General features: G+C 35.4%; 1 protein-coding gene across 1 annotated transcript in view; it reads right to left on the reverse strand.

Moving 5' to 3' along the window:
- Positions 1-12,294: 12,294 nt before the first annotated feature.
- The window catches only part of LOC131434439 (uncharacterized), a 159,855-nt gene continuing 145,434 nt past the window's right edge, over positions 12,295-26,715 (reverse strand). Inside the window, exons 7-10 of the mRNA XM_058601153.1 lie at positions 22,439-22,522; positions 21,664-21,802; positions 21,362-21,547; positions 12,295-13,763 (exon numbers count right to left, since the gene is read on the reverse strand). Of these exons, the coding sequence (XP_058457136.1) occupies positions 13,693-13,763; positions 21,362-21,547; positions 21,664-21,802; positions 22,439-22,522 (480 nt within the window). The 3' untranslated portion in view covers positions 12,295-13,692. The remainder of the gene's footprint in view (positions 13,764-21,361; positions 21,548-21,663; positions 21,803-22,438; positions 22,523-26,715) is intronic.

A 26,715-nucleotide genomic window follows, 5' to 3' on the forward strand; every position in this document is an offset into this window, starting at 1 on the left:
TTTTCGAGTTGCTAATAATACAGTCAGTGTAAGGAAACAATCAAAATTTCGAAAATCGCGACTGAAATGTTTCACAAGTCATTTTTTGACAAAAAAAATCATCGATCAGTAAACTCACTACAGAATAGCTTAGTACTGATTTCACATGGCAAAAATACTTAGTACTGGTTTCACATGGCAAAAATCATTTGTGAAAAGTTCACTATGTTATGATATGTTATGCGGCTGATTAAAAAATATTAGCCAATTTAGCTTAAGTAACGTACGCAGAAGTAACAGGAGCGCAGACTATCGCTATGCCAATTCGAATGTGCCATTCACACACTGCGCCTACTGTGTGTTCGAGACTTGCTGACAATGTTGCGCTCGAAATTTACTCCGAATTCGTTCTTGCACTGAAGTCCGCATTGATTCGGATTTCATACTGAATTCCACATGGAATTCTCAATGAAATTTTTTCGCTCACTCGCGGAGTGTTATTCCTGTGGATTAAAGCCGAAACGAAGATATTGTATTCTATTTCATCACAATTCCTTGACAAGTAACAGTAAAATGCAGGGTTGTTACGGGCGCGCAGATTTCGCGGTTTTCGCGGATTTCGCGATTTTCGCGGATTTAGCGCGGCTTATGCTAAGGTTTTGATGCTATGGCGCGGATTTCGCGCGAATTTCCAAAAACATCATTCCACATTTGTGCATTATGTGTTAAAAAAAGTTCTTTGCAAATTTTTGAAGCTTAGGATTTTTTTGAAATCCTAAAAAATAAAAGATGGGCGAACGATTCAGCAATTAGTTGAGCTGACCGAATTAGTGAATGATAAAAATCGAGAGAAGATTTTCGCACTCAAAGATATTGATGTTTGATGGTCGTCAAATGGTGAGATAACTAAGTCCTCACAAGTCCCTATCTCATGCCTCCCCGAGCGTCTATGATTACATTTGGTCGTCGACTGGGTGCTATCGCCTTCTGCGTTAGTAGCAGAATGAGAGGGTGCGAAATGGCTTGTAGGTTGAAGCCCATCCTAAAGTGCAATGTTTATCATAGTATATTATAACATATAATTCTGTCGTTTATTACATCATGTATTATTAGTATTATTTTTATTATTAGAAGAGCGTAACTCACACTGCGACATTAACTGTTATATTATATCATAGCATATTGTTTCATATATTATCGTCTTACACTATTTTATGTTATTATGGTATTATACTGCATTGCATTATAGCATATTGTATAGTTTTAAATTATATTATATTTTATTATATTATATTATATTATATTATATTATGTTATATTGTATTCTACTATATCATGTTATATTGTATTGCATTATATTGTATTGTATTATATTATATTATATTATATTATATTATAGGGTTCATTATGAGTTGTACTACGTACCGCAAAATATAAATTTGTTTTCCTTATTAGTTATCATTTTTAAAGTAATCTTTTAACTAACTATCAAGGTCGTCACAAGGTGAGCTTGGTCCTCACTGGTTCCTGTTTCATGTCTACACATGTGTCTGTGGTGACAATTTGTCGAGGGAATGCGTTGATGGTAGAATGAGAGGATGAGAAATGACATATAGATTCAAGTAATATAATATCATAGCATATCGCAGCATATCATTTTATTCATTATATCATTATTTATTTCATTGAACTATATTAGATTTGGTTTTTATTATTATTTTCATTATTATATTTATTGTTATTATTATTAATTTGTCATCAATAATAATAACATATATTATGTTTACAGATGTGGATATTATTATTGTAATTAGAAGAGAAATATTCTACTTCCTGCAGTATTGCGAAGATAAAAGAGCATAACTGACACCCTACACTAAATGTTATTTTATATATTGTTTTATGATATATTATATTATATTGTATGACATTGTATTATATTATATTAAATTAAATTATATTATATTATTTTATGTTATATTAATTTCATTACACTATGTTTCATTGTATTTATCAATATAAAACATTTTGCACGGGGGCGTAAAAGGGAGGGAGCATCAGGGCATCGGACGAATTGATGACTGGACGAGGGATTGTGGATAGCCAGCCCAAGTCACTTGAAGGAAACTTGTTTCCTTCTGAAGGTTTGAAATGAGTCTGACGCGCCCTTCGCAAACAAACCATCAGGCGGGTTCAAATATGTATAGCGATATGCTTTATCCATGCACTGGATATTATGGTTGGAAGAGCATCTTTTATTCCCGCGGAATACGAGTAAGTAACTCTACTTACATATCCGCCCAACACTTTTTGTTCGCTTTTCGGTAACAGCTATAGTAAGAAGGTGAATGAATGAGTCATATCGGGGCTACTGTAAGTCTACCCGCATCCACTGGCAAGTCCTTGAACTGATGGTGGCTTCACTTCACATAACATCACATCACTCAAAGATATTGATGTCTGATAGAAGATATCGTCTCAGTGAAAACACATGCAATAATGCAAAAAACGTAATAAATGGAATGCTATTCTTCAATAAAATGGTCACAAATTGTGTGTATGATAAAAATCGTATTCTCAAAGCAAAATTTGCACGACTGGCTTACAAATCGAAGTTGGACAAGAAAGGAAACGAAGAAGTTCTGCAAATCCATCCGTGGTGATAAGAAATTGTTTTAATTGTTTGTTGGGTTCACTGTCCAACATTTTCAATTGTTCTTTGGGCTCTGGAATTTTTCCTGAAATATGGAAGAAATCCTATGAAAACAAGGGTATAGTATCCAACTACCGTGGAATTGCTACTTTGTGCGATGTATCGAAGCTGGTTGTAATTATAGTTCTAGATTTGATAACACTTAGTTGCTCTGACTACATATCTGAGAATCAGCATAGCTCCATGCCAAAGCCTTCAATTTAGTAACCTACATCATATGTTCTTTACAAGCACAACTACAAGTAGATTCTATATACACCGATTTCGTAGCTGCGTTCGACAAAAACAATCATCACAAACGATCTCCATGTTAAGTAGATTGAGATTAAACGGTTCATTTTTGAATTGGCTTCGATCTTATATAACTGGTCATGAAATGAGAGTGAAAATATGAGACTGTACAACAGGGTCGCTTTTACAGAAGGGCAGTGGGGCACGTGGCCCCGGGCCCACGGTCTTAGAGGCCCTTGATGGGACCCGCCGAGCAAAAAAAGATCATTTAGTTAGTAAGGGGCACGCAAATAAATCTTGCCCCCGGGCGTATACGTAAAAGTGGAGCTGCTGTACAACCCCATTTGCTGTTACCTCTGAAGTTCCTCAAGGAAGTCACCTTGGACCGTTTATAATTGTATTGTATCTCAACGATCAAAATTTTTCGATGAAGTGTATTAAACTATCGTTCGCCGATGACTTTCATATTTTATATTGCAAAATGGTTTTAAATGCCACTAAATGTTCCGTTATCTCTTTTAGTAGCACAAAGTTTGTATTCAAGTTCGACTATAATATTCCACAAACTGTTCTTGAACGCGCATCGTCTGTTAAGGACCTGGATGTTCTTCTGGTTTCCAAGTTAAATTTTAAAGAGCACATAGAGCCATCTATCTCCAAAGCCTCTAAGCTATTAGGATTTGTTTTCCGCGTTACTAAAAAAAATCTCGGATGTACATTGCATGTAAGCTCGGGATTACGCTTTAGTTCGCTCAACTCTTGAATATCCAACGCATAGAAGTGATTCAACGAAAATTTGTCCGATTAGCTCTCCAACGTCTTCCATAAAGATATTCCGAGTTACCATGACCGCTGCAAACTGATTGGTCTCGATTTATTATTTGTCAGTCGCGATGTTTGTAAGGCTAGTTTTGTGACAGACCTACTTCAGTCGAGGTCGGTTGCTCCAAGCAATTGCAATTGTTACAATTTGACATTCGACGTCGTAATTTTCGATCCTATTGCTATCTTCGGATTCCCTATGTTAGAACTAATTTTGGATATAACGAGCCGATTGGTAGCATGTGCCGCATATTTAACAAATGTCTTAATTCTTTCGATATTCATTTATTACGTAATGGTATCAAAAAATCGTTTCTTATGCTACTGTCTCATTAGATTTAGTTACTATATCATAGAAGCAATAGATTAAAGGAAATGTATCATTTGGATGATTTTGATATATTGATTCAAAAGATGAGGAGGTTTTATGCCTGCTGGAGAACAAGTTTGATAGAAAAGAAAAACTTTCAGAATAAAATCTGATAACAAGAGAAGGCGATATCATTATTGAAACTGAAATTAAAAAGAGTACATCAGATAATACTCATCCTGGTCTGCCTTAAAATTCTTCTTACCAAGAAGGAAATGCTTGCCGAGTAAGAAGATGTTGAAGCAAAAAAATGTCTTCGCTGAAATCTGTTTAACTTCTTTCAAAATCACAATTGTAAGCATTTTTATTTTTACTCTAACATTTTCCGTACATCAGAGAGGGGTTTCTCAAAGTGACGTGTTGTATGCGGACTTGTTTATTGTGTTCATATGACAAACTTATGCAGATTATGAAATTATATTCAAGTGAATTTTCAAGTTCTACGGAAAGTATAACCTGCATAATAATGGTGGCGTAACGCTTCGCTCGAATATCGCGCGTTTTAGTTTTCAGTTTCGCGCGTTTTGGTTTTGAAATTTTTCGTAACAACCCTGAAAATGACATGGCTCTACTAATGAGATTACTACACCCAAATCTCCGTTTACGTATACTTTTTTTACGTTACCTCTTTTTACGTAATTCTTTTTACGGACCAAATCCCAAATAACGTAAACTTTTTTTACAAACCTCCTTGGTCAAAAGAGGTTTTTGCATAAAATGAAAACGAACGGCTTTGCAAGATGACGACCTCCGGTTTATTGATATTCCTTTAAAACCCTTACAATATGGGTATTTTCGGAACGGATTCGATGTGAAAGTACAACAAAACACAATAGATATGATGATAAGGTATCAGAAAATGATACTTGAGTTCCTTCTGAAATTCAATATGGCGACATCCGATTTATCGAAGTTCCTTGAAAACCCTTCCAATATGGGTATTCTAGGAACGGATTTGATTAGTAGGAGTCGGACAATTTTGCTTGAGGTCGTTTCTAAATCCAAGATGGCGGCTTCCAGTATATAGATATTTTTGAAAACCCTTAAAATATGGGTATTTTCGGAACAAATTAGATATCAGAAAACGATGTTAGACCTAGTTTCGGAATACAATATGATGGCTTCAGGTTTATCGATATTTCTTTAAAACCCTTACTCATATCGTAAGGGTTTTGAAGGAAAACAGGAAGCCGCCATCTTGGATTTTGGATCGACCCCAAACATTCTTTTCCAGCTCCGACTCATCAACATTTTCAACTAACTTCACCCCCTTCTCTCGTTTTGAAACTCTTACAGCGCAGATTCCTTATTCCAGGAGATCTGGAGGCCAAGAGCATATGGAATTCCATCTGTTTGAGACTGTGAACGATCAGAAGCCATCAGAATGGAGTCTATGGAATAACAAGCTTAGGATGGAAAGTGGGTGTTTTCGGAAAGAATGTTCGGGAGTTCAAAGCAGAACAAACAGGGCAAACAGTAGTATTCTCTCGCTTGAACGCGCTAGTGTGCAATCCAAGTTATGAAATTTCTGTTACTCAAGATCATGGTGTGTCGTGGCCTTCTAATATCCCCCAAGTGACGCTAGTGAGCAAGCAAAGTCTCAAAGTTCTTTGAATTGAAACTAGAATTGCTTCAGAGAGAAATGTCTTGGAACAGGTTTTGAAATAGTTGTTTTAGTAAAAACAAATAGAAACCTGTTTTACCTAGGGTCGATAAAAAACTTCCAGGGCAAGCCCGTGCGCCGGAGAGGGGGGGGGGGGGGGGGGGGTTATGGAAGATTTTTCAACAGTAAGTTCAACGAACAATAGAGTACTTTTTATATAAAAGTGTAAATTAAGAAATTATACCTCATTAGAAAAAATAAACCAAATGGCAGACACTCGGAGAATCAAAAAGCAGTTTTACAAATATCTTCGAAACGAAAAGTGTTCACCATGAGAATTGTGATCTTATTGAAAAATCCAATAATAGCTTTCGAACGAATCTGAGATTTTTGAAACTGGTTCAGGTATCTTTATGAAAAATTAATGTATTGAAAAATACTGAGATTTGTCAGTTACGTCACCTATAATATTACTTCTTCCGAACCGGAAATGTTTGACCGAAGCCTTCTGAACTTGATCAATGACCTCATAGTATCGTTCAAACGAGCCTAAGCATTTTTGAAATCGGTTCATGCAATTAAATCAGTATAAATATATCTCAGGGACAAAAAGCCATTTGATGTTTAAACTTCATCAGTTACCAAATAGCAGCCATGAACTTGTTGAATTGAATTTGTCATCCTCAATCAAATTGAGATTTTTCCTGCTATTGTGTATCTTTCCTACAGGCGAAGGAAAAATAATGTTTTTGTTTTTTCAGTCGGTGTTGAACAGTCGTTCGCACCGCACGCGTATAGCTCTTGGCTCCTGGAATTTTTTTCTGGCTACCTAGAGTTTCATTGATTCAAGGCTTCAGTCTTTTTCAAGGCTACCTGAATCACTAACTAAGTGACTAAGTGATACAAAGAGTGATATTAGAGTGACTAAGTGATACAAAGAGTGATATTAGAGTGACTAAGAAATTAATCAGCCTTTTTTAAGGCTAGCTAGGAGTCTAATCGAAGACTAATTTAGCCTAGTTAATTTAATTTAAAATTTCATTAATTTCAAAAATGCCTGCGTCCAACCGGAAAGGCAACAAGCCTAAGGCTAAAAATAATTCAATACGGAATAAATCACAATCCGTTATTCAACATTTTTCTAATAACATTCACGATCTTATAGAATCTGAATGTAAAAATAAAAGACAACGGACGGATTTCCCTTCCGTTGATCCTATGCCGTCTAACAATATTTACGAGATTCTTCCTGAATCCGATTGTAGCGACATAGAAGAAAATTCTTCAAAAATTCCCAAAATGGACGCTTGTCGTTCTGGGAAGAAACATCAATCTATGCCACCAGTGACGGTGATGATTTCCGACTTCAAAGCATTCCGTACTGAGCTTTCTACTTTTCTCCCGGAAGTAAAAGTCTCATTTCAAATCGGACGAAGAGGAGAATGTCGAGTCTTGGTGGATGGATTGGAAGATTACGAACGTCTTATTCGATATTTGTCCGAAAAACTTCATAAATTTTATTCATATGATATAAAATCAGACAGACCCTTCAAGGCTGTCTTGAAAGGATTATCAAATGATCAAAGTATTGATGAAATTAAAAATGAACTAAAAGAATTGCTTGGTTTTGCCCCTTCCCAAGTAATACTTATGAAAAAAAGAGCGAATGGTACTTCTAAACCACGCTCTGGAATTTCCCATGAACTTTACCTAATACACTTCAATCGAAGTGATGTAAACAATTTGAAAACTTTAGAAAAAGTACGTTTCATTTCCCACATTAAAATTCATTGGGAACATTATAAACGGCATAATCGTATTGCTAACTTAACGCAATGTCGTCGTTGCCAAGGCTTCGGTCATGGAACCAAAAATTGTCATATGGATATACGGTGTTTGAATTGTGGTAAATCGCATTCGAAAGACGTTTGTCCAATGAATGAAACCACTGATAAATTTTCATGTTCAAATTGCAATGGAAATCATAAATCCAATTATTTGAAATGTCCTGTCAGGGAAAAAATTTTAAACGCTCGTTCGCTTAGACAACAAGTCAAATCAACGACCTTAAATTTACAGAATATACCTGAAAATTCTTCTAAGGCACCTGCCAATTCGTCTTCTAACGAAAACAATTTATTGACAGGTAGATCGACCTCGTCATCATCTTCTTCTAATGTCAGTTATGCTGGTATATTAGGTAGAAATCTATCTCCTATTTCTTCTAATGTAAATAATCAAAACACAGGACCGCCTTGCAGTTCTTCTTCTAACGAAAACAATTTATTAATAGGTAGACCGGCCAAATCATCTTCTTCTAATGGCAGTCTACCTACAAATATTTCTTCAAAGCCATTCGCTTCTTTAAATGAAGTCGATTTAGGCGATATAACTGAAAATAAAATGATCTACCTACAAGATCAACTTTTTCAAATGATCATCCAAATGAATTCGACTTCATCACTTTTTGAAGCATTTCAAATCGGATGGAAATTTGCAAATAATATTATAATGAATTTAAAATTTAACAGTGATGTTAAATAATTATTTGAATATTTTAAATTGGAATGCTCGATCTTTGAAATCGAGTGAAGATGAATTTTATAATTTTCTCAAAGTTCACAAAATTCATATTGCCATTGTGACAGAAACTTTTCTTAAACCAAATGTAAAATTGAAAAGTAATCCACATTATGTGGTTCATCGATTTGACAGGTTTACTGGAATTGGTGGTGGAGTTGCCATTTTTGTCCAACGGCAAATTAAACATCGAATTTTACCTTCTTTCAATACTAAAGTTATTGAAAGCTTGGGAATCGAAGTTGAAACCATTCATGGAATTTATTTCATCGCTGGAGCATATTTGCCATTCCAATGCACCGGCGAACAATTAAATTTCTTTAAAGGCGATTTGCAAAAACTTACAAGATATCGATCGAAATTTTTCGTAATAGGGGACTTAAATGCTAAGCATGTCCAGTGGAATTGTAGGCAAAATAACAGTAATGGTAAAATACTTCATAATCAACTCTCAGCTGGTTACTTTACAGTTCTTCATCCCAGTAATCCTACTTGTTTCTCTTCCGTGAAAAACCCGTCCTCAATTGATCTGGTTCTAACAGATCAAAGTCACATTTGTAGTGAACCGATTACTCATGCTGATTTTGACTCAGATCATCTTCCTGTAACATTCAGACTTTCCAACGAAGCTATAATTAATCCAATTAGTTCTATTTTCAACTATCATAGAGCTAATTGGTTGGATTACAGATCTCACATTGAAAATCATGTGGATCATGAAACTATTTTAGAAAATTCTGCGGACATCGACACAGCAATTGATAATTTGAATCATTATAGCAATTGATAATTTGAATATTATATTATAGCTAGAAATCTTTCAGTTCCCAAAGCTCAAACTAAATTAAATTCTCCTATCATCGATGACAATCTTCAACTGCTCATTCGGTTGAAGAATGTTCGTCGACGACAATATCAACGTTCTCGTGATCCTGCTATGAAAAACATAGTTAAGGATTTACAAAAAGAAATTAAACATAGATTTACTCTTTTGCGAAATGAAAATTTCGCTAAAGAAGTTGAACAAATTAAACCATATTCTAAACCTTTCTGGAAACTTTCTAAGGTTCTTAAGAAACCTCAGAAACCAATTCCTGCTCTCAAGGAAGGAAATCAAATACTTCTTACAAATGGTGAAAAAGCTCAAAAGCTAGCTCAGCAGTTCGAGAGTGTCCACAATTTTAATTTAAACGTTGTGAGTCCTATTGAAAATGAAGTCTCACTGAAGTATGATCATATTTCAACCCAAGTGTTATCACACGATGACTTTATTGAGACGAATTTTGAAGAAATTAAATCAATTATTAGGAAACTCAAAAACATGAAGGCTCCTGGTAATGATGGAATTTTTAATATTCTTATTAAAAATCTTCCCGATGTTGCCTTGAGACTCCTGGTTAAAATTTTCAACAAGTGTTTTTCATTAGCTTACTTCCCAAAAAGATGGAAAAACGCTAAAGTAATTCCTATCCTAAAACCTGATAAAAACCCAGCAGAAACATCAAGTTATCGCCCAATTAGCTTACTTTCTTCTATCAGTAAACTTTTTGAAAAAATTATCTTGTTAAGAATGATGACTCATATAAATGAGAATTCAATTTTTTTACCAGAGCAGTTTGGATTTCGTCATGAACATTCAACTACTCATCAACTTGTCAGAGTAACGAACATGATAAAATCAAATAAATCTTCTGGGTTATCCACTGGAGTTGCTCTTCTAGACATAGAAAAAGCATTCGACAGTGTTTGGCACAAAGGTTTAATAGCAAAAATGTCTGATTTCCAGTTTCCTATTTATTTGATCAAAATGATTCAAAATTATTTAACTGATCGTACTCTTCAGGTTAGCTATCAGAATTGTAAATCTGAATTGCTACCCGTACGAGCCGGTGTTCCGCAGGGTTCGAGTGTAGCTCCAATCTTGTATAATATTTTCACTTCTGATCTTCCAAATCTACCCGTTGGTTGTCAGAAATCGCTATTCTGTGACGACACAAGTCTGTTAGCCACAGGTAGAAATCTAAGAGTGATCTGCAGTCGCCTACAAAGAAGTTTAAATATTTTCAGTGATTATCTGTCAAAATGGAAAATTAAACCAAATGCAGCAAAAACGCAATTAATTATCTTTCCTCACAAGCCAAGAGCTTCTTTTCTAAAACCAAACAATAATCACATTCTCAAATTGAATGGCTTGGAATTGACATGGTCTGATCAAGCTAAATACTTAGGTTTAACGTATGACAAAAAACTCACTTTCAAGGATCACATTGAAGGAATCCAGGCAAAGTGTAATAAATATATTAAATGTTTATATCCTCTTATAAACAGAAATTCTAAGCTCTGTCTAAAAAACAAATTGTTAATTTATAAACAAATTTTCAGACCAGCCATGCTTTATGCGGTACCAATTTGGTCAAGCTGTTGTTCCACCAGGAAGAAAACGCTTCAAAGGATTCAGAATAAAATTCTGAAAATGATTCTGAAGCGTCCTCCCTGGTTTAGTACAAATGAGTTACACAGACTCACAAATATAGAACCATTAGATGTAATGTCACATAATATTATAAGCAAATTCCGACAAAAATCGATGCAATCTTCAATTGAATCGATTCGCTCTCTGTATTAGTTAGTAAGTTAGTATATAAGTTCCTTTTCCCCATTACACAATACAAGTAGGTTTAGAATTTTCCCTACACAAAAATCTCAGAATTGCGGAAGCAAATGATGTCTTCATGGTAATAACCAAATCATATATATATATATATATATATATATATATATATATATATATATATATATATATATATATATATATATATATATATATATATATATATATATATATATATATATATATATATATATATATATATATATATATATATATATATATATATATATATATATATATATATATATATATATATATATATATATATATATATATATATATATATATATATATATATATATATATATATATATATATATATAACAGGGCTGAAAAGTCACCACTTGTTGCTGAACACCCAATTTAAATCTTAATAATTTAATTTTAACTCATATTCCAATAAATAGTTATTTAAAAAAAAAAAAAAATGTTTTTGTTTTTGTATTTTTTGACTTTGACCTCGTTCAAAATCTAAAATTTTATATTATTTAGGCCCGTTTTTGGTATATCTTTTTCTTATTAAGTATCCGAGTTTTTGGTAACTACTAATGTAGTAATAGGCCTTTTGAAAAAAATTGCTGGTACATCTTTCCTTAACATATAGTAAAAACTTGAGTGCAAGTTGTGAGACTACCTTCAGTGCATTTGGCGATTTTAACTATGAAAAATTCAGTTGAACAACGAACACAGGCAAACGAGTGGTATAAATTACTCAAAGAGGGTAGTGAAGCAAAATCAGCCACTTAAAAATATTTTTCCATCTAACTATTTTTTTCGGTAAAGAACTCGATAACATTCGACACGTATTTTTTTTTTCAATATGGTACGTGGAATTTTCGAGATATGGTTTTTTTTACCGAAAAACATTTTTTTTAATGGCTGATTTTGCGTGGAATGCACCGTATGTTAATTGCTTCAGAAGGTGATAAATTAAATTTGGAATAAAATTAAAATTTGTGTGCTTAATTTGCAAAATCCAGGCAGTTTTTGAGCAGAAGTTAAGTCACACAGAAAAATATATCCTTCCAGATCAAGTTCCAATTAAGTGAATCGGATCAATAAATCAAGACCTGAACTTGAAGTTTAGACGAAAAACATGGTTTTGAGCAAAACACGTTAAAGCTATTATAATGCTCTACGAAGCACCCAAAAATACAACTAAATAACAAAATTTTACACTCATTTTCAACGCATATGTGACTTTCATTGTTTGTATAAAAGAAGAAGAACTCGATTTTTTTCCGAAAACAAAAATTTGAGGACACTTACCTGCGACATGTAACTACGATTAGGAAGTTTCGGATTATCCCACAAATGTAGATTTTTTATCAATTCAATACAAATATAATTAATTCTAAGTCCAGTACCTTATTGATTACGGTTTACAATGATATCACACTTTAAAATCCAACTTGGTAACTTATTTTGATCCTTCAACATTGTTCTAAACAAAAGATTTCCTGTCTTTACCACGTAGTTCGGATTCTCAACGAACACCATGCATCTATTTTTACCTTTTTTACGCATATTTCAAGCCTTTTCGTATAATAATTCCATAGTAACATCAGTATTTGTCTATCCTTATCTTTATTTCTACACAGTTGACACATGAATGGATCAAACCTTTCTATGGTCCCATATGGCACAACAGACTACGACGAACCAAAACCAAATATACTCAGAACAAGATTTCTCAATAAAAAAAACATATGTCTCTTATAATTACATGACAGAAAATCTAAATCGTTTTTTGCTGGTATGAAAAAAGAAAAAGAAATCAATTTTTCTGAAATAGTTAAACGAATAAATCATCAAATATGAAATTTAAGAAATAAAATGTTTTATGAGCCCATAGGAAAGCTTGGTGTTGGACGCTCAAATCCAAAATCTATGTACAAATCAGCAGAATCACTATAAGAATGATTCGACGGAACGTTTTGAACGTATAACCGCTCTAGCAGCTAATCGCGTGGAGGCGGTTTGATTCTCCAATTTAATTGCTCATTAATATAACCATCCACAAAAAGTTCATGCACGATTCGCCAACAAAAGAGATTTCTTCCTCCAAGTTCATTGACAAGACGGGGCTTGTTGTAGATTTAAATGTTAGAACCAACAGTGTTCAGTTTTTTTTATTTTAAAATCGCTAAGCACTATCTTAATTATCGACATTTTTCATTCACCACTTGGATAAATTGAAGTGTACTCTCTCCCGCTCATGTATGGTCCTTAATCAAACGATGCACTTTTTTTCCACCCAGTCATTCTTGTGTTGGTTCTACCTCCATGCAAATGTCCGCTAGCATATATTCATTTGTTCGGAATAAAGTGCTTTTGTCATGTTTCACACCTTACACTCATATTTTAATCTTAATTAGAAATCGGGTTTGATTTAGCGTTCAAGGTTAGTTAGTGGTAAATTGTAAGGAGAAAAAGTGAACTCGTGTTGGCTGGTGTATCCTGATGTTAAGTATTTGCTTTTTCGCTTCTGACGATAGGTTTAGTTGATAGGTTGGTTACGTGTAAGAGAATAAACGAACGACATCCCAAGCTGCTGCCGTGGTTTCGTGTCACTTATTTCGGTTGGTAAAAAGTTTCGGTAAATGGAGATTACTGAAATGGACGTCAATCGGATTGAGGAATATGTTTCAGTACTGTAGTAAGAGAGATTGAAATTATTCGCCTCAGAAAGTCACAAAGAGCCGGAAAATTCTTTCACGCTCTCACTTCCTGTGAGGATTATAATGTTTCACCATCTTTTGCTCCTTCCAGGATCGTATCTCTTCGCTGTATTCTGCAAGATAATGTCGAGATATGAGAAAATTATTTAATTAAATTTAGATTGTTATTATTGCTTTGTTACAGGTTTGTGAATCGTCCCTCTTTTAAGCATTTCAAGTTGTGTGCCATAACAATATTGTAAAGAATTTGCAATTTTACAACAACTTTTGATAAATATTTGAAATGGAATGTTCGTTTTGTTGAACCAAGTGAAAAGGAATTTATGAACTTCCATAAACAGTCGCATTACTACTATGACCGGAACATTTCACACTACAAGAACGGGAGATGGAGTTTTGCCCTTTTGCCAAACATCGATTCAAATACCGATAATAATTTTTTTCAATACTAATCTATTGACATCTGGGAACCATCCTTCTCGTTGCTTTTACACACATTCTTTCGAATCGCTTCTTCACATTGACATTTATTGAGAAAGAACCAATGAGCCGTTCAATTGAAATGAGCCGTATTGTCCATCACTATCCTTTACGGCATTATCGAACCGCACCGAGTGCAAGTCGGTTCGATAATGAACACTACAAATCGGGTAGTTGACTATTCATCGAGCGGATGCCAAAGCGACCCTCTCAGCAGGCGGTTCTATTTTGTTGGTCGATGAGCGCATATTGAACGACAAACTGAACGAATATTTCGTGCAGTAGCTGCAATGGTTTATTGTTGTTTTTTCTCCTGCAAAAATAGTGTGAAATCTAGGTGTTACCTTCATCTAGAGAGAAGATTTGTTGTTATTCTACGTAAAGTAAAAGTATTGTTCAGGTATGTAGAGTTAGTTCGAAAAAATGAGTGGAAAAAACTTCGGAAATTGTCCAGTAAAACTAGTCCAACGGGGCTTCAACTAGTCCTATTAATAATACAATGTGTTTCATCCTTCCGCAGTGATGCCACTTTTTCCTAAGGTCAAATCCGCAGATTTGGTATCAAGTGTACTTATACTCGTACATTTATATAAAATTAGTAGCTTCTAATCATACAGGCAAGCTTCCAAAATTAAGTGATCGAATTATGATTACTTTTTTAATTGGACCTGCCAAAAAATATGAAGATGATGTATCAATATTTACAATATATTGATGTCTAAAGAAATATTGCCAAATCTGGAGATTTCTGGAGAACATTATGCTAAATCCGTAGAGTGACTCAAATGCATTATTTTATTTTTTGAAGGTAAGGAGTGTATCGAAAAGAAGCTATCCACATACATTTGTGTTGTACGCATGTATTTGTGATGGTTTTTTTATGCTCAGATCACAGCATGCTGTGCGCTTGGCTGTCAGCTTTCGTTTGTTTACTTGTTTATGCGGTTGAAATTCTGCGTTTTCAAAATGTCGCGTATTGATAAGGAAGTGAAAATTTAGGTTCTGGACACATGGCTAAGTGAGAAGGGTATTACTATGCGAAAATTGATGAAGCGGTTTGGAATTCATCATGCCAGTGCTAAAACCATCATTAATAAGTTTGGGGAACACTATTCTTTAGATAAACTACCAGGAAGAGACAGAAAACCCGGTTCTTCCAGCCCGAAACTGGACCAGAAAGTGGTATCTCTAATCACGAAGAAAAAGTTAATGTCAATACGTGATTTGGCCAAAAAAGCAGGAACGAGTGTCGGAATGATTCAGCGTATCAAGAGGTGACATCACCGGAAGAGTCGTCGTTGAGCGATGCGAACAGGTCGATTCAAGTGGAGAAATTCAACCGCAAGGTACTGGTATGGCAAGCAATATGTTCCTGTGGTTTAAAGTCAATCACTTTTTACACTACCGGAACTATAAATGCAGAAATCTATCGATCTAAGTGTCTTCAGATGAGATTTCTGCCTTTATATAAGAAGCACAGTACACTTCCACTGTTTTGGCCGGATTTAGCGTCGGCTCACTATGCCAAAACCACTCTCAATTGGCTTGCGGAAAATGGTATACATTTCGTTGAGAAAAATATCAATCCACCAAATTGCCCTCAGCTTCGACCCATCGAACGTTACTATCCGAACCTGTGCTTGATCCAAAGTTGCACAAATGCACATAAAAAATTCTTCTACATATATAAACTGGAACTTAGGAGCTAAAAGGATCACGAAAAGTAGTTTTTACACGCTTGGTGCAATAAAAAAGATTATACCTACTATCCGATTGGAAAGAAAGACTTATATCTCAACTAGTTTTTAACGGATTATAAAAATTTCTCAACCATTAGAAAGGTTATTGAAAATAGAGTAGTTTATCCGAAGTTAGTAGAAAAAGGGTAAACCAAGTGTAAGCTTTTTGAAAAAAAACGGGTGGGTAATGGCAGAGACTTAGCTGAAGGACGTGAATACGAATAGTTAGTTGATCGATTGTGTGAGTTTTGACACTTTTACTGCTTCGCATCCCGAGTTGTAACAGTGCTTCTATAGTAAGGAGTGTATCGATAAGTCCCAATTTCGCTTCTATAGTAAGGAGTGTATCGATAAGTAGTTAGCAACATTCAAACAGTTGTTACTCTGAAATGGCTTAATTTTTTGCAGCGTGTTTTGCGGTGACATGTTTGTTTACATGTCAATAATAGCTGCGCAATCGATTGGTTTCGGTACTGTTTATCATTGCAATTTTCAGTCGAATTGATCCGGAAACGCGAAAGAAAATTCTGCACACTTGGTGCTCAGAAAGTGGTGTCACGTACAACGAAATTGCAAAACGGGTGAAAGTGCACCACACCAGTGTCAAAAATATTATCGAGAAGTTCGGTAAGACCCTTTCCATGAAGGATTTGACCCGATCCGGTAGAAAAACGGGTCCCAGCCAGCCCGGCCGGGACTTAAAAGTGGTTGAGTACATCAGGAAAACCCATCGGCGTCGACGCGGGATTTGGCCAAGCAGTTCAACACCAGCATCGGGATGATTCAACGGATCAAAATTCGGAACTCCCTGAAGACGTACAAGAAACAGAAGGTGCCGAAAAAGTCCCTGGTACAGCAAGTTCAGGCCAAAACAAGAGCGCGAAAACTGTATAACCAGATTCTACAGAATAAAGACGGATGCATCCTGATCGACGACGAAACCTACGCCAAGGAAGACTCTCGAGCGCTGCCCGGACCGCAAAATTATACGAAATCGGTGTACCAGGACCTGGACGACGCTGACACCACGGTGGCGATGGAAAAGTTTGGGCAGAAAGTGTTGGTCTGACAAGCAATTTGTACCTGTGGTTTGCGGTCGTCGATTTTCTTCACGAAGGGCACAATTAACGCCAAGGTGTACGAGGAAGAATGTTTGAAGAAGAGAATGCTGCCATTGTACAGAAAGCATAAGGTTCGTCCTCTCTTCTGGCCGGATTTGGCTTCAGTCCACTACGCCAACTCCGTTCTACAGTGGTTGTCAAAAACCAATGTACAATTCGTGGAAAAGGACATCAACCGACCGAACTGCCTGGATCTTCGGCCAATTGAAAGGTATTGGGCAACTGTCAAGCGACACTTTCGGAAGGAAGGTACAGTGTCCCAAAACATGCAGTTCAAAAAAAAACTGGACAGCTGCCACCAGGAAAGTCACTAAAGTAACTGTGCAGAATTTAATGAAGAATGTCAAGTCCAAAGTGTGAGCGTTTCACAGAAACTAGGATTTTCTTCAATAGAAAATCAGTGAAATGCATAAAAATGTAATTTTTCTACAATATATCTAAAACTGTCACAATATGTTTTTTCGCTTTTTTATTCAATAATCAATGTTGCTAACTACTTTTCGATACACTCCTTTAAGTGTGAGTTATTGACGACAAATATATTCTACCACGCAAATAACGATGCAAAAATGAGTGTTAAACAATACAACAAACAATGTTAGACTGAGGTCTCTTTTTACGCGGGGGATACGTTCCGCGTAAAAAACAGAGTCTCTTTGGAAATCAAATGTAGTCTAAAAGATTTTTTTTTGAAAAAAAAAACGAAAATTCTCTAAGTGTAGAGTTGATTTAAAAAATAACACCCAATCTCGACGTTTCACGCATTTCTAAAACAAACCAAGAAAACCACGTAACTTCGGAAATCTGCGTAAAAAAACCGCGCAAGTTCAGAAATACTCGTAAAAAGCCGCATAAAAAGGTTGTGTTTTTTTTGTAGATTCACATACTAAAAAAAAGGATTTAAGAAATTTATCCGATTTTTGCAACTGTTGAGTACTTGTTGCCACCATTTATTTATCTACACCAGGATCTGAATTCTGAGCATTCGGAACTGGAACTGGATTAAAGTACTAAATTCGTAACCTGGGCTTCAGGTTAGGAATCCAGATCGTAAGAACTCAGTTCAGATTTTTGATTTAATAATTCTGGAAGTGAACTCATTTTCAGAATCCAGCCTCCGAATTTAATGTTAGAACTGAATTTGGAACCCGAATTAACGAACTGAATTCAGTTCCAAAATCTAGTTCCAGAGCCCATGTTCCAAATTCAGTTTCAGCATACATATTCTACATTTTGCTCCTGAATTCAGGATACGAATTCTGAGGCTGAATTTAGGTATTTAATTTTGAAACTAAATTCAGAAATTAAATTATGATTCAAATGGCAGTTTAAAATTCTGGATCGTTCAGATCAGTTCAGATCAAAAATTTTATTCCTGAGTATAATCTAGAATTCATGTATTGAATTTGGATCCAGTATTCTGAAGTTGAATTCCTGAATCAGAATTCTGGATACAAATTCCGAACTTAACTTAAGGCACTAAATTCAGTTTCAAAATCCAACCAAGAAACCAGTCCCTAAAATATAATTCCAGAATTTAGAATTAGGATTCAGTTCCAAAGTCATAGTTTTAACTTTTGAATTTGTATTCTGGAACTAACTTCTAAAATTGAAACCTGAAATTAAATTCTGAACCTTAACTTAAGCCCAGATTTCAGATAGACAAAAATCCAGTTCTGAATTCAGTTCTGAAATTCAGTTCTTAAATTCAATCCAAATGAGGCTTTACACCTCGCAGATATTCTGTTGTGCTGCTAATGGTTGTAGATTCCACGATTTCCAGTCCCGACTAACGCACAAGAAGAAATGATCGAATTTCAACTATGGTTTACCATTTATACTCGTCCAGTTGAACATCGGAACTGAAACAACCTCTAAACCATCGTACGAGTGTGAAAAAAGGCAAGCAAACTTTATGAGTTTTGTTCATTGTTTTCAAAAGTTTGAAAAATCTAAGTGGTGGTATGGAGAAAGAACTGTGTTGTTGCGTTTAGTACAATGCGAGATATTCAATCACGATTAAGTTCTACCCATTCTTACACAGGCGACCCATGCTAAAACAAGACGTGTTCACGTCAAAAAGTGGGAACGCTTACTTTAACTGTAAGTGACTGGCTCTCAAAAAAATATATCGAAGTAAATTATTCAAAAAAATTCAATAAAATTACAACAGATTTAGAAACGAAATACTGATGAATGTTGTTAATAGCACACCAATATACTATTGTTTACTATTTCGTGGCGAAACAGTAAAGATTTTTTCATTTTTTCATTTTTACGGTTCGTTAACAGTTGACAGAAGATGATAGGAAAACACGTGGATACTGTGCGTTGGTCGATGATTTATCGAAAAACTTGTCAATATGCACCCTTATTGCAATACGGTCCAATATATGCACAGCCAATACTGCATTTTTGGCATGACTGTACAGCATCACATTTTTTGATGAAAATTCCTCGACCATTTTCGATCGCTGGTATCTTCGTTGCTCGCTTATCATGCACCAACAATGCTCCTAGGCTAATGAGAACTAACGGGTGGCAACTAAAATTTTGGAATTTTTTCGAGGCCTGTATGCTCAACAACAAACGAGCTCAGAAAGAACTAAGAGTGTGTATGTGCTAGCTCTCCTTCGCCTCTTTCTGCTAGTATTTTCTGTTTTGTTCATGCTTGCTCAGTTTTGCTCAAAACGCCGTCGGAACAAGAATTATTTCACGATCGCATTGTACAGCTCTACGATCTGCACAGTAATCTCAGCAAGTAGCGTACGGTACAACATTCTAAAAGCAAAAATGTTGCGGCTCCGACAGTTTACAATATCCCAAGATGCCCGTAAGGAAGGTAGTGGAAGACCAGCCAAAATTATGGACGCAAAAGGACTACGTTCTCTTTCTCGTGCCTTCAACAACAAGGATTCACTGAGTCAAAGGGATGCCGCAAAGAAGTTCAACTGTTCTCACCAGTACATCTGCAAAACATTGAAAAGATTCGGAATAAAGTACCGAAAGAAGACACGAGCCTCGGGATATACTGACGCACAGATTTCAACGCTGAACTCCCAATGCAGTTGGTTGATTAAAAATTTTCCGGAAAAAGTTTTGTTTTGGACGACGAAAGTTACTTCCCTCTTTCTAAGACGCAGATTCCCGCACACGATCGATACTATTCAATGTATAGTTCTACCGTACATCCGAACATAAAATATTAGTTTAAACATAAGTTTGAACAAAAAGTGATGCTGTACATTGTCATTTCCGAGAAAAGCATTTCTAAGCCATGGTTCAAGCCATCTGGGTTGGCAATCAATCAAGATGTGTACCAGAGCGAATGTTTGTAGGAAGTTTTGATCCCGTTTTTTCAAAAACATCATGCTGATGGACAATACGTGTTTTGGTCGGATAAAGCGCCAAAAAACACAATCGTTTCAGATTTGTACCCAAAAACCACAACCCGATAAATCTACCTCAGTGTCCCCGAAGATTTCTTCGGGGTGTTGAGCTCCTTGGTGTACAAAAATAACTGGAGAGCAACGAATTGCAAACAGTTGATTGGAAGAATCAAGAGATGCATTCGCAAAGTTGACATGAAGGCCGTACAACGCTGCTGTCCCGACATCAAACGGAAGCTTCGCCGAACATCCGATTACGGACCGTTTTCAAATGTTCATTTTTTTTTCAACAATGAACAACAGTCTGTTTGTCTTTTTTTGACAGCTTGAGAAAGATATTCCAAAATTTTAGTTGCCACCCGTTATAATCAATCTGTCTAGACTCTACACAAAGTGCTTGGTTCTACGAATTCTTTGAATAAAACAGAGTCTTCCGTAACTGGAGATAAATTAAGATTACCGCCATTCGAAGCACGTTAAAAGACCTCAATGTTCCGACCAATTCTGAATTCACTAAACTATAAGATGTCTTTCTCGAAGCCCATTTCTAAGGTCTCTTTCTTACAATTTCTACGAGAACGACATTGATAAATACATGCACATAGTGTCTTCCACGTTTGGATAACTTTCTGTCGAGAGCATGTTCTCCATCAATTCAGTATAACATGTACACAACATTTCATTTTTTTGTTCCTATTGCTCTACTGTTGGGAAATGATTTCCCGACCTGGAAGGATTCGTAGTGTCAGTAGGATAGTAGCAACAGCCATGCAATGATTTTGTACACTCTGAATCGGCTGCGAAGTCTGCTGAAACAGAGGGTCAAATTCCACTACAGGAATGTAATACCAAGGTTTGTGAAATGTTCCGGACAAAAAGTAGCGCGAACGCTGAGTTCGGAAGAAAATTCGAATTTACTCTTGCCGAAAATCGTAAAGTCGCGTCGGTTCTGATTCGTAAACCCAGTGAACCCATCACCTACCGGGCAGCGTATCAATTGGCAACATGTGACCGCCTTCTTTGGGCAGAATATTTTCCGGATGGATAACTCCGCTGCAGCATACTTTCGGTTTTTCCCCAGGGTTGAATTTGACATGTTTTTTCAGCAGCAACGAATTCTGCCGGGCGAAATTCGATGGAGATATCACTGGTGGTGCCATCGATGGGCCTGCAAGTGCAATCGAGAAAAACGGAAGGTCAAAATAAAAACAAAAAAAAAAACAAAATTGACACTGTCGTGCTCTTTCCGTTGTTCGCCGTTGCATCGGTTTCAAGCAAACTTACATCCGTAAATCACTCCATTCGTCTGTGTCTCTTCCGGTATCAGCGTGCAGTTCGTGTGCGGACACATTATCGGGCTCCGTATTGATTTCCCCTGGGGTAAACAAGTGGCCGCCGGTGGACTATACTGGATGTTGAAGGACTGGAAAGGGAAGAGACAAAATTCAACCAAGCGTTAGATACCAAAGAAAGAAGTCCGAAACGGTCTGTTATTACAGACAATTAGACAAAACGTTCACTAATTGGTACATAAAGCATTCGGTTTAAAGGATTTAGTTCCAATCGAAGCGAGAGAATTGCCAATGAAACTAGTTTGATGTGAGATGTGTGTTGTTTTGACGAAATAGATTTTGTTCGAAAAATGCCACTTATCTAGTTAATGTTTTAAATGAGTAAATCATCATTACATTAGTTGGTTCTAAATCTTTGCAATTCTTTTCGAAGCGCTACTTGAAAATATCTTACTCTATGGAATGCCGGTAAACATTGATAATGGAGAAACATTAAGCTTTCAAAGTTTCATATCTTCTTTTAAACTTGACTGTAGTAAAAAAAAACTTTGTTGCCTGGTAGGTAAAACATTTCTTTTATCTATTAGGTGGCGGCTAGGAGGAGTCCAAATAAAATTCCACGCTCAGTAAACTACCGAATAAAAATTTCTACCGTGTTCATACTGGGGTGCGTTGCTAATTACTTGGTCTGGCCTTTTCTTCGCGTAGATGTAGATGTTTCGGAACCGACTTTCTGTTATTGCCATTCTCAATAAGCCCATACTTACACTGTTGAAAGAATCATCCTCCGCACCCCCTCGACCGGCCTTGTACTCCTGGTACTGCGATATGACACACAGCAGGCAATAGATCTGTTATGGGGAACGGAACGAAAAGGGGGTAAGACTAATTATTAGTTTGTATACAGTTGTGAAGTTTACCAGGAAAATGGTTTTAGTATTTATGAAATCATGACGGCTGTGAAGAGTTATTCATCAGTTTGATTGAAATTATATGTCTGCGTTTTTTGTACTGTATGGTTAAGGCTAATGCTATTACATATAGTCCTATTTTGAAAGTTTCTAGATTTGTTGGGAGGAATTCACGATAGCAAATCAATTAGGAGATATTTTATTACGATGTAGTTTTACTTGATGTAGATTTCGAAACAAATTGGATGTACTAGCAATATGGAGTTCTCTCTTGTTTATGGTGGACGCCGGTATGTACAACTTTTGTCTTACAGCTCTTCAGCATGATTACTCTAACTTAAACAGTCAAACTGATTGCACCGAAATTCCGGTACGGTCGAATCTAAAGAGCAAGTTCACATGATCAAGCTTTAAATTACAGGGCATCTATTCTTACTGACATATTGAAAAAGTGTACCAATGAGTTAGTATCTGAAAAGTATGTTAGTTTGAACAGCTCGAGTAGTTGGTACTCAATAGACCTTTTACGGTGAAAACGGGAGAGGGATAAACAGTACAAGAGGTTCTGTAGAACTAACAAGTCACTGGAGTAGATATACACAAGCACGAAATATTTATTCACGAGCCCTGAAGAAGACTAGATATGAAGACATACAGAGGAAGATTGATCAAAATCAACAAAACAGCATTGAGTTATCGAAAATTCTCAAACAGTTGATCAAACCTACACATAGTGCATTGAAAATCATAACTTTTAACGGTATAGAAGAGCACACAGAACAAATTATATCTGAAAAGTTCAACAGTTATTTCATAAATAGTTTTCAGCAGATCAATCAAAGTATTGAATTGGTAGGTGAAATTGTTGAAATAACACAGCCGATGAATAACTTGTGTAGGCTTGATGAATCTCAACCAATCACTTTTGAACAATTGAAAATTTTTGTTTTAATTTGGGGAAATCGATTGGTATTGACAATGTAAACTCAAATGTGATATAGGATTGCTTTCATGTTATCGGACACGATCTACTGGATCCTTCTTTTGAAGAAGAATCTATACCTGCTAGATTAATCAGATCGTCTTCTTTTGTTTACTGTTTAAGATATGTGCAAAAATATTAATTATCATTTATATAACTCGTTCTGCTCACACCTTTGTAGGGGTATAAGGTGGGACCACCATCATCATCATCATCATCAATTACTATTAAAAAACGTGCTTAATCCTCCTGGCAATAAGGTCATACCATTTTATATCAATCCGCTTGTGTTTTTTACATGAGTTAGTGCAGGCCCGTACCCAGGATTTCGTTTCGGGAGGGGCCCTCAGATGAAAAATAATGTTACTGAAGATTACTTATGTACCTAATTCTCGGTGTGCGTTTTCAACAGACACTTTAAACTTTTCCACTGGAACTGTCATTATGGAGTATTCAAATATTTTTTTTACTGTGCCCGAGAGAAGGTTATTGCATTGCACTTGTTAACGTTTACTGTCATGTTATTACACATGTCTAAAATCTTCTAAATATTTATCTAGCACAACCGTCCACATGACTTGTGATGATGCATTTATATATTCTGAGATCATTTATATTCTTATTTAAAATGACAATAATTCACTGCATAGAGCACCACAGCTGATTCGTGGAGAACGGAACACACCTTCTAAATTTATAGGTCTAATTACCAAGAGATGGTGATACAAATTTACTTTGACTATACTAGTTTCGAATTCAGGTTCCGGAGGTCGTTGTAGGATCATTTCTAATCATTTCATGATTCTGAATTTCGAAAATAACTTACAAAAAGTAACACATATAACGCTTCGTAACGCTTGTATCTTTGAAAAATGTGACTCATGTAACGTTTTGTAACACCTAAAGTTAACAAAACAATCACGCATGTAACGATTTGTAACGCCAACAACTTACAAAAAAGTAAAGCATGTAACGCTTCGTAACGCCAAAAACTTATACAGAGTAACAAATGTCACTTTTTATAACGCCTGTAACATACAAAAAGTAATGCTTCGCAACGTCTCACAGTGGTTCGAATAAATAAAAACGTGGACATAAATCATTAGCTGCCAAACCGTTCTTTTAATGCATATAGTTGCTTTGAAGAAATTATTTACAAATATATACCGCGTAATTTGATCCTATCATTAATTGTTCGTGGCCTACTTTGACAAAAAATGTAACCATAACTTTTTTTTCTGAAGAGATAGAATTTTTTTTCTTCTACAAAGTTTTAGAACTATTAAAAATAATTTACTTTGTCAAATATACCAAAATTCTAGGTCGAACCGTTTCGGATATACAAAGCGTTTTTATGGCAACCCCCTTAAAATCAGTTTTTTATTCATAAATTTTTTCGAGTTATTTTGATATACATACTTTGTTTGGAATAATTTTAGAATTTATAAAATCGCATATTTTTATTGAAGATAGTGCATAGGTTTGTTCTTTCCTGGCAAAGTTATACAACATTTTACCTTTTTTTTACCTAGGATAAAACCTTGCACTGAAGCGAAATATGCAACTTTATGCAGCTGATTTTAACAAAATTTGTAGGAAAAGATGTGCCCAATATCATACAAAAAAATCTAAGTGGAACTCGGTGGAACTTTTTTTTTTAGGTCTTTTCAAAGTTAGTTTTAATTACTGAATTATGGCAACCTCCATAAAACTAGTTTTCTAGTCATAACTTGTTTCGTGTTATTTTTTATGCATACTTCGTTTGGAATAATTGTAGAAAATATAAAATTTCATAATTTTGTAGAAGCTAATGCATAACTTTTTTTACCTAGGAAACCTTGTGCCGAAGCGAAATATGCTACTTAATGCAGCAAACTTTAATAATACTTATAGGAGAACATGTACCTTATCCAATTTATTTTCCAATGAGAATATCTTGAGTACTCTTCGTGTGACTCATTTTTACTATGGCCATGCTGAAACCATGAATGGTTAAGAAACAGAGGGCGCCACGCGTCTGCTATTTCTGTAACTTGCAGTTAGCGTCGCCCGATCAACATCTTGTCTTAAAAATCGTGTTGCTTCGCGATAACTCCATTTATTTACACGTTTAAACATGAAATCTCTTCGTAAAGGTTTGTACTTTAAAAATACTTTATCATATTTTGTCTAGAAAACATATTTCCATTTTTTAAATATGTGTTGAAGTTTTAATAATTTTTCGGATTTTCAATAATTAAAACTAAATTTGAAAAGGCCTAAAATTGCATCTAGTTCCACTTAGATTTATTCTAATATTGTTAATTGTAAAAAGTAACAAAATAAAAATCACAACAATTTGCTTAAGTTGCGCATGCAAGCATGAACTTGTTTATGCGTGTTTACGCGCGTCCAGACTGGTAGTCGGAAATAGGATAGAAATATCTTTCATACGTGCATAGCATGTATAGTAATAATCCATGGGGTATTTCACACAAAGCCTTTTTTCAACAGCCTGTAAAATATAACTGATTTCGAATATTTATTACAAATCTATCAAAACTGGAAAGAAATTGTCACTGGAAGCAATTGATATGCTAGAACTTACAACAGAACAAGAAATTAGCGATACGGAAAACTCGGACGATAGCGTGACTGATACTGATTGATCGAATGCAATGCGACTAAGTGACATATTGTAATGATTTATTAGGTAACATTAACTACTTAAAAATCAGTGAAAGTCTGTACAGACTTGTGACCGTCTTTTTCCAGTTTTGGACCACTGCGCGCCCTCTGTTTCTTAACCATTCATGGTTTCAGCATGGCCATAGTGAAATGAGTCACACGAATATTACTCAAGATATTCTCATTGGAAAAAAATTTGATAAGGTACATGTTCTCCTATAAGTATTATAAAAGTTTGCTGCATTAAGTTGCATATTTCGCTTCGGCACAAGGTTTTCTGGGTAAGAAGTAAAATTATGCATAAATTTTCCAGAAAAGAATAAACTTATGCATTAGCTTCTACAAAATTATTAAATTTTATATTTTCTACAATTATTCCAAACGAAGTATGCATAAAAAATAACTCGAAACAAGTTATGACTAGAAAACTAGTTTTAAGGGGGTTGCCATAATTCAGTAATTAAAACTAACTTTGAAAAGACCT

Source organism: Malaya genurostris, chromosome 3 (genome assembly GCF_030247185.1).
Source record: "Malaya genurostris strain Urasoe2022 chromosome 3, Malgen_1.1, whole genome shotgun sequence".
NCBI classification, from domain to species: Eukaryota; Metazoa; Arthropoda; class Insecta; order Diptera; family Culicidae; genus Malaya; species Malaya genurostris.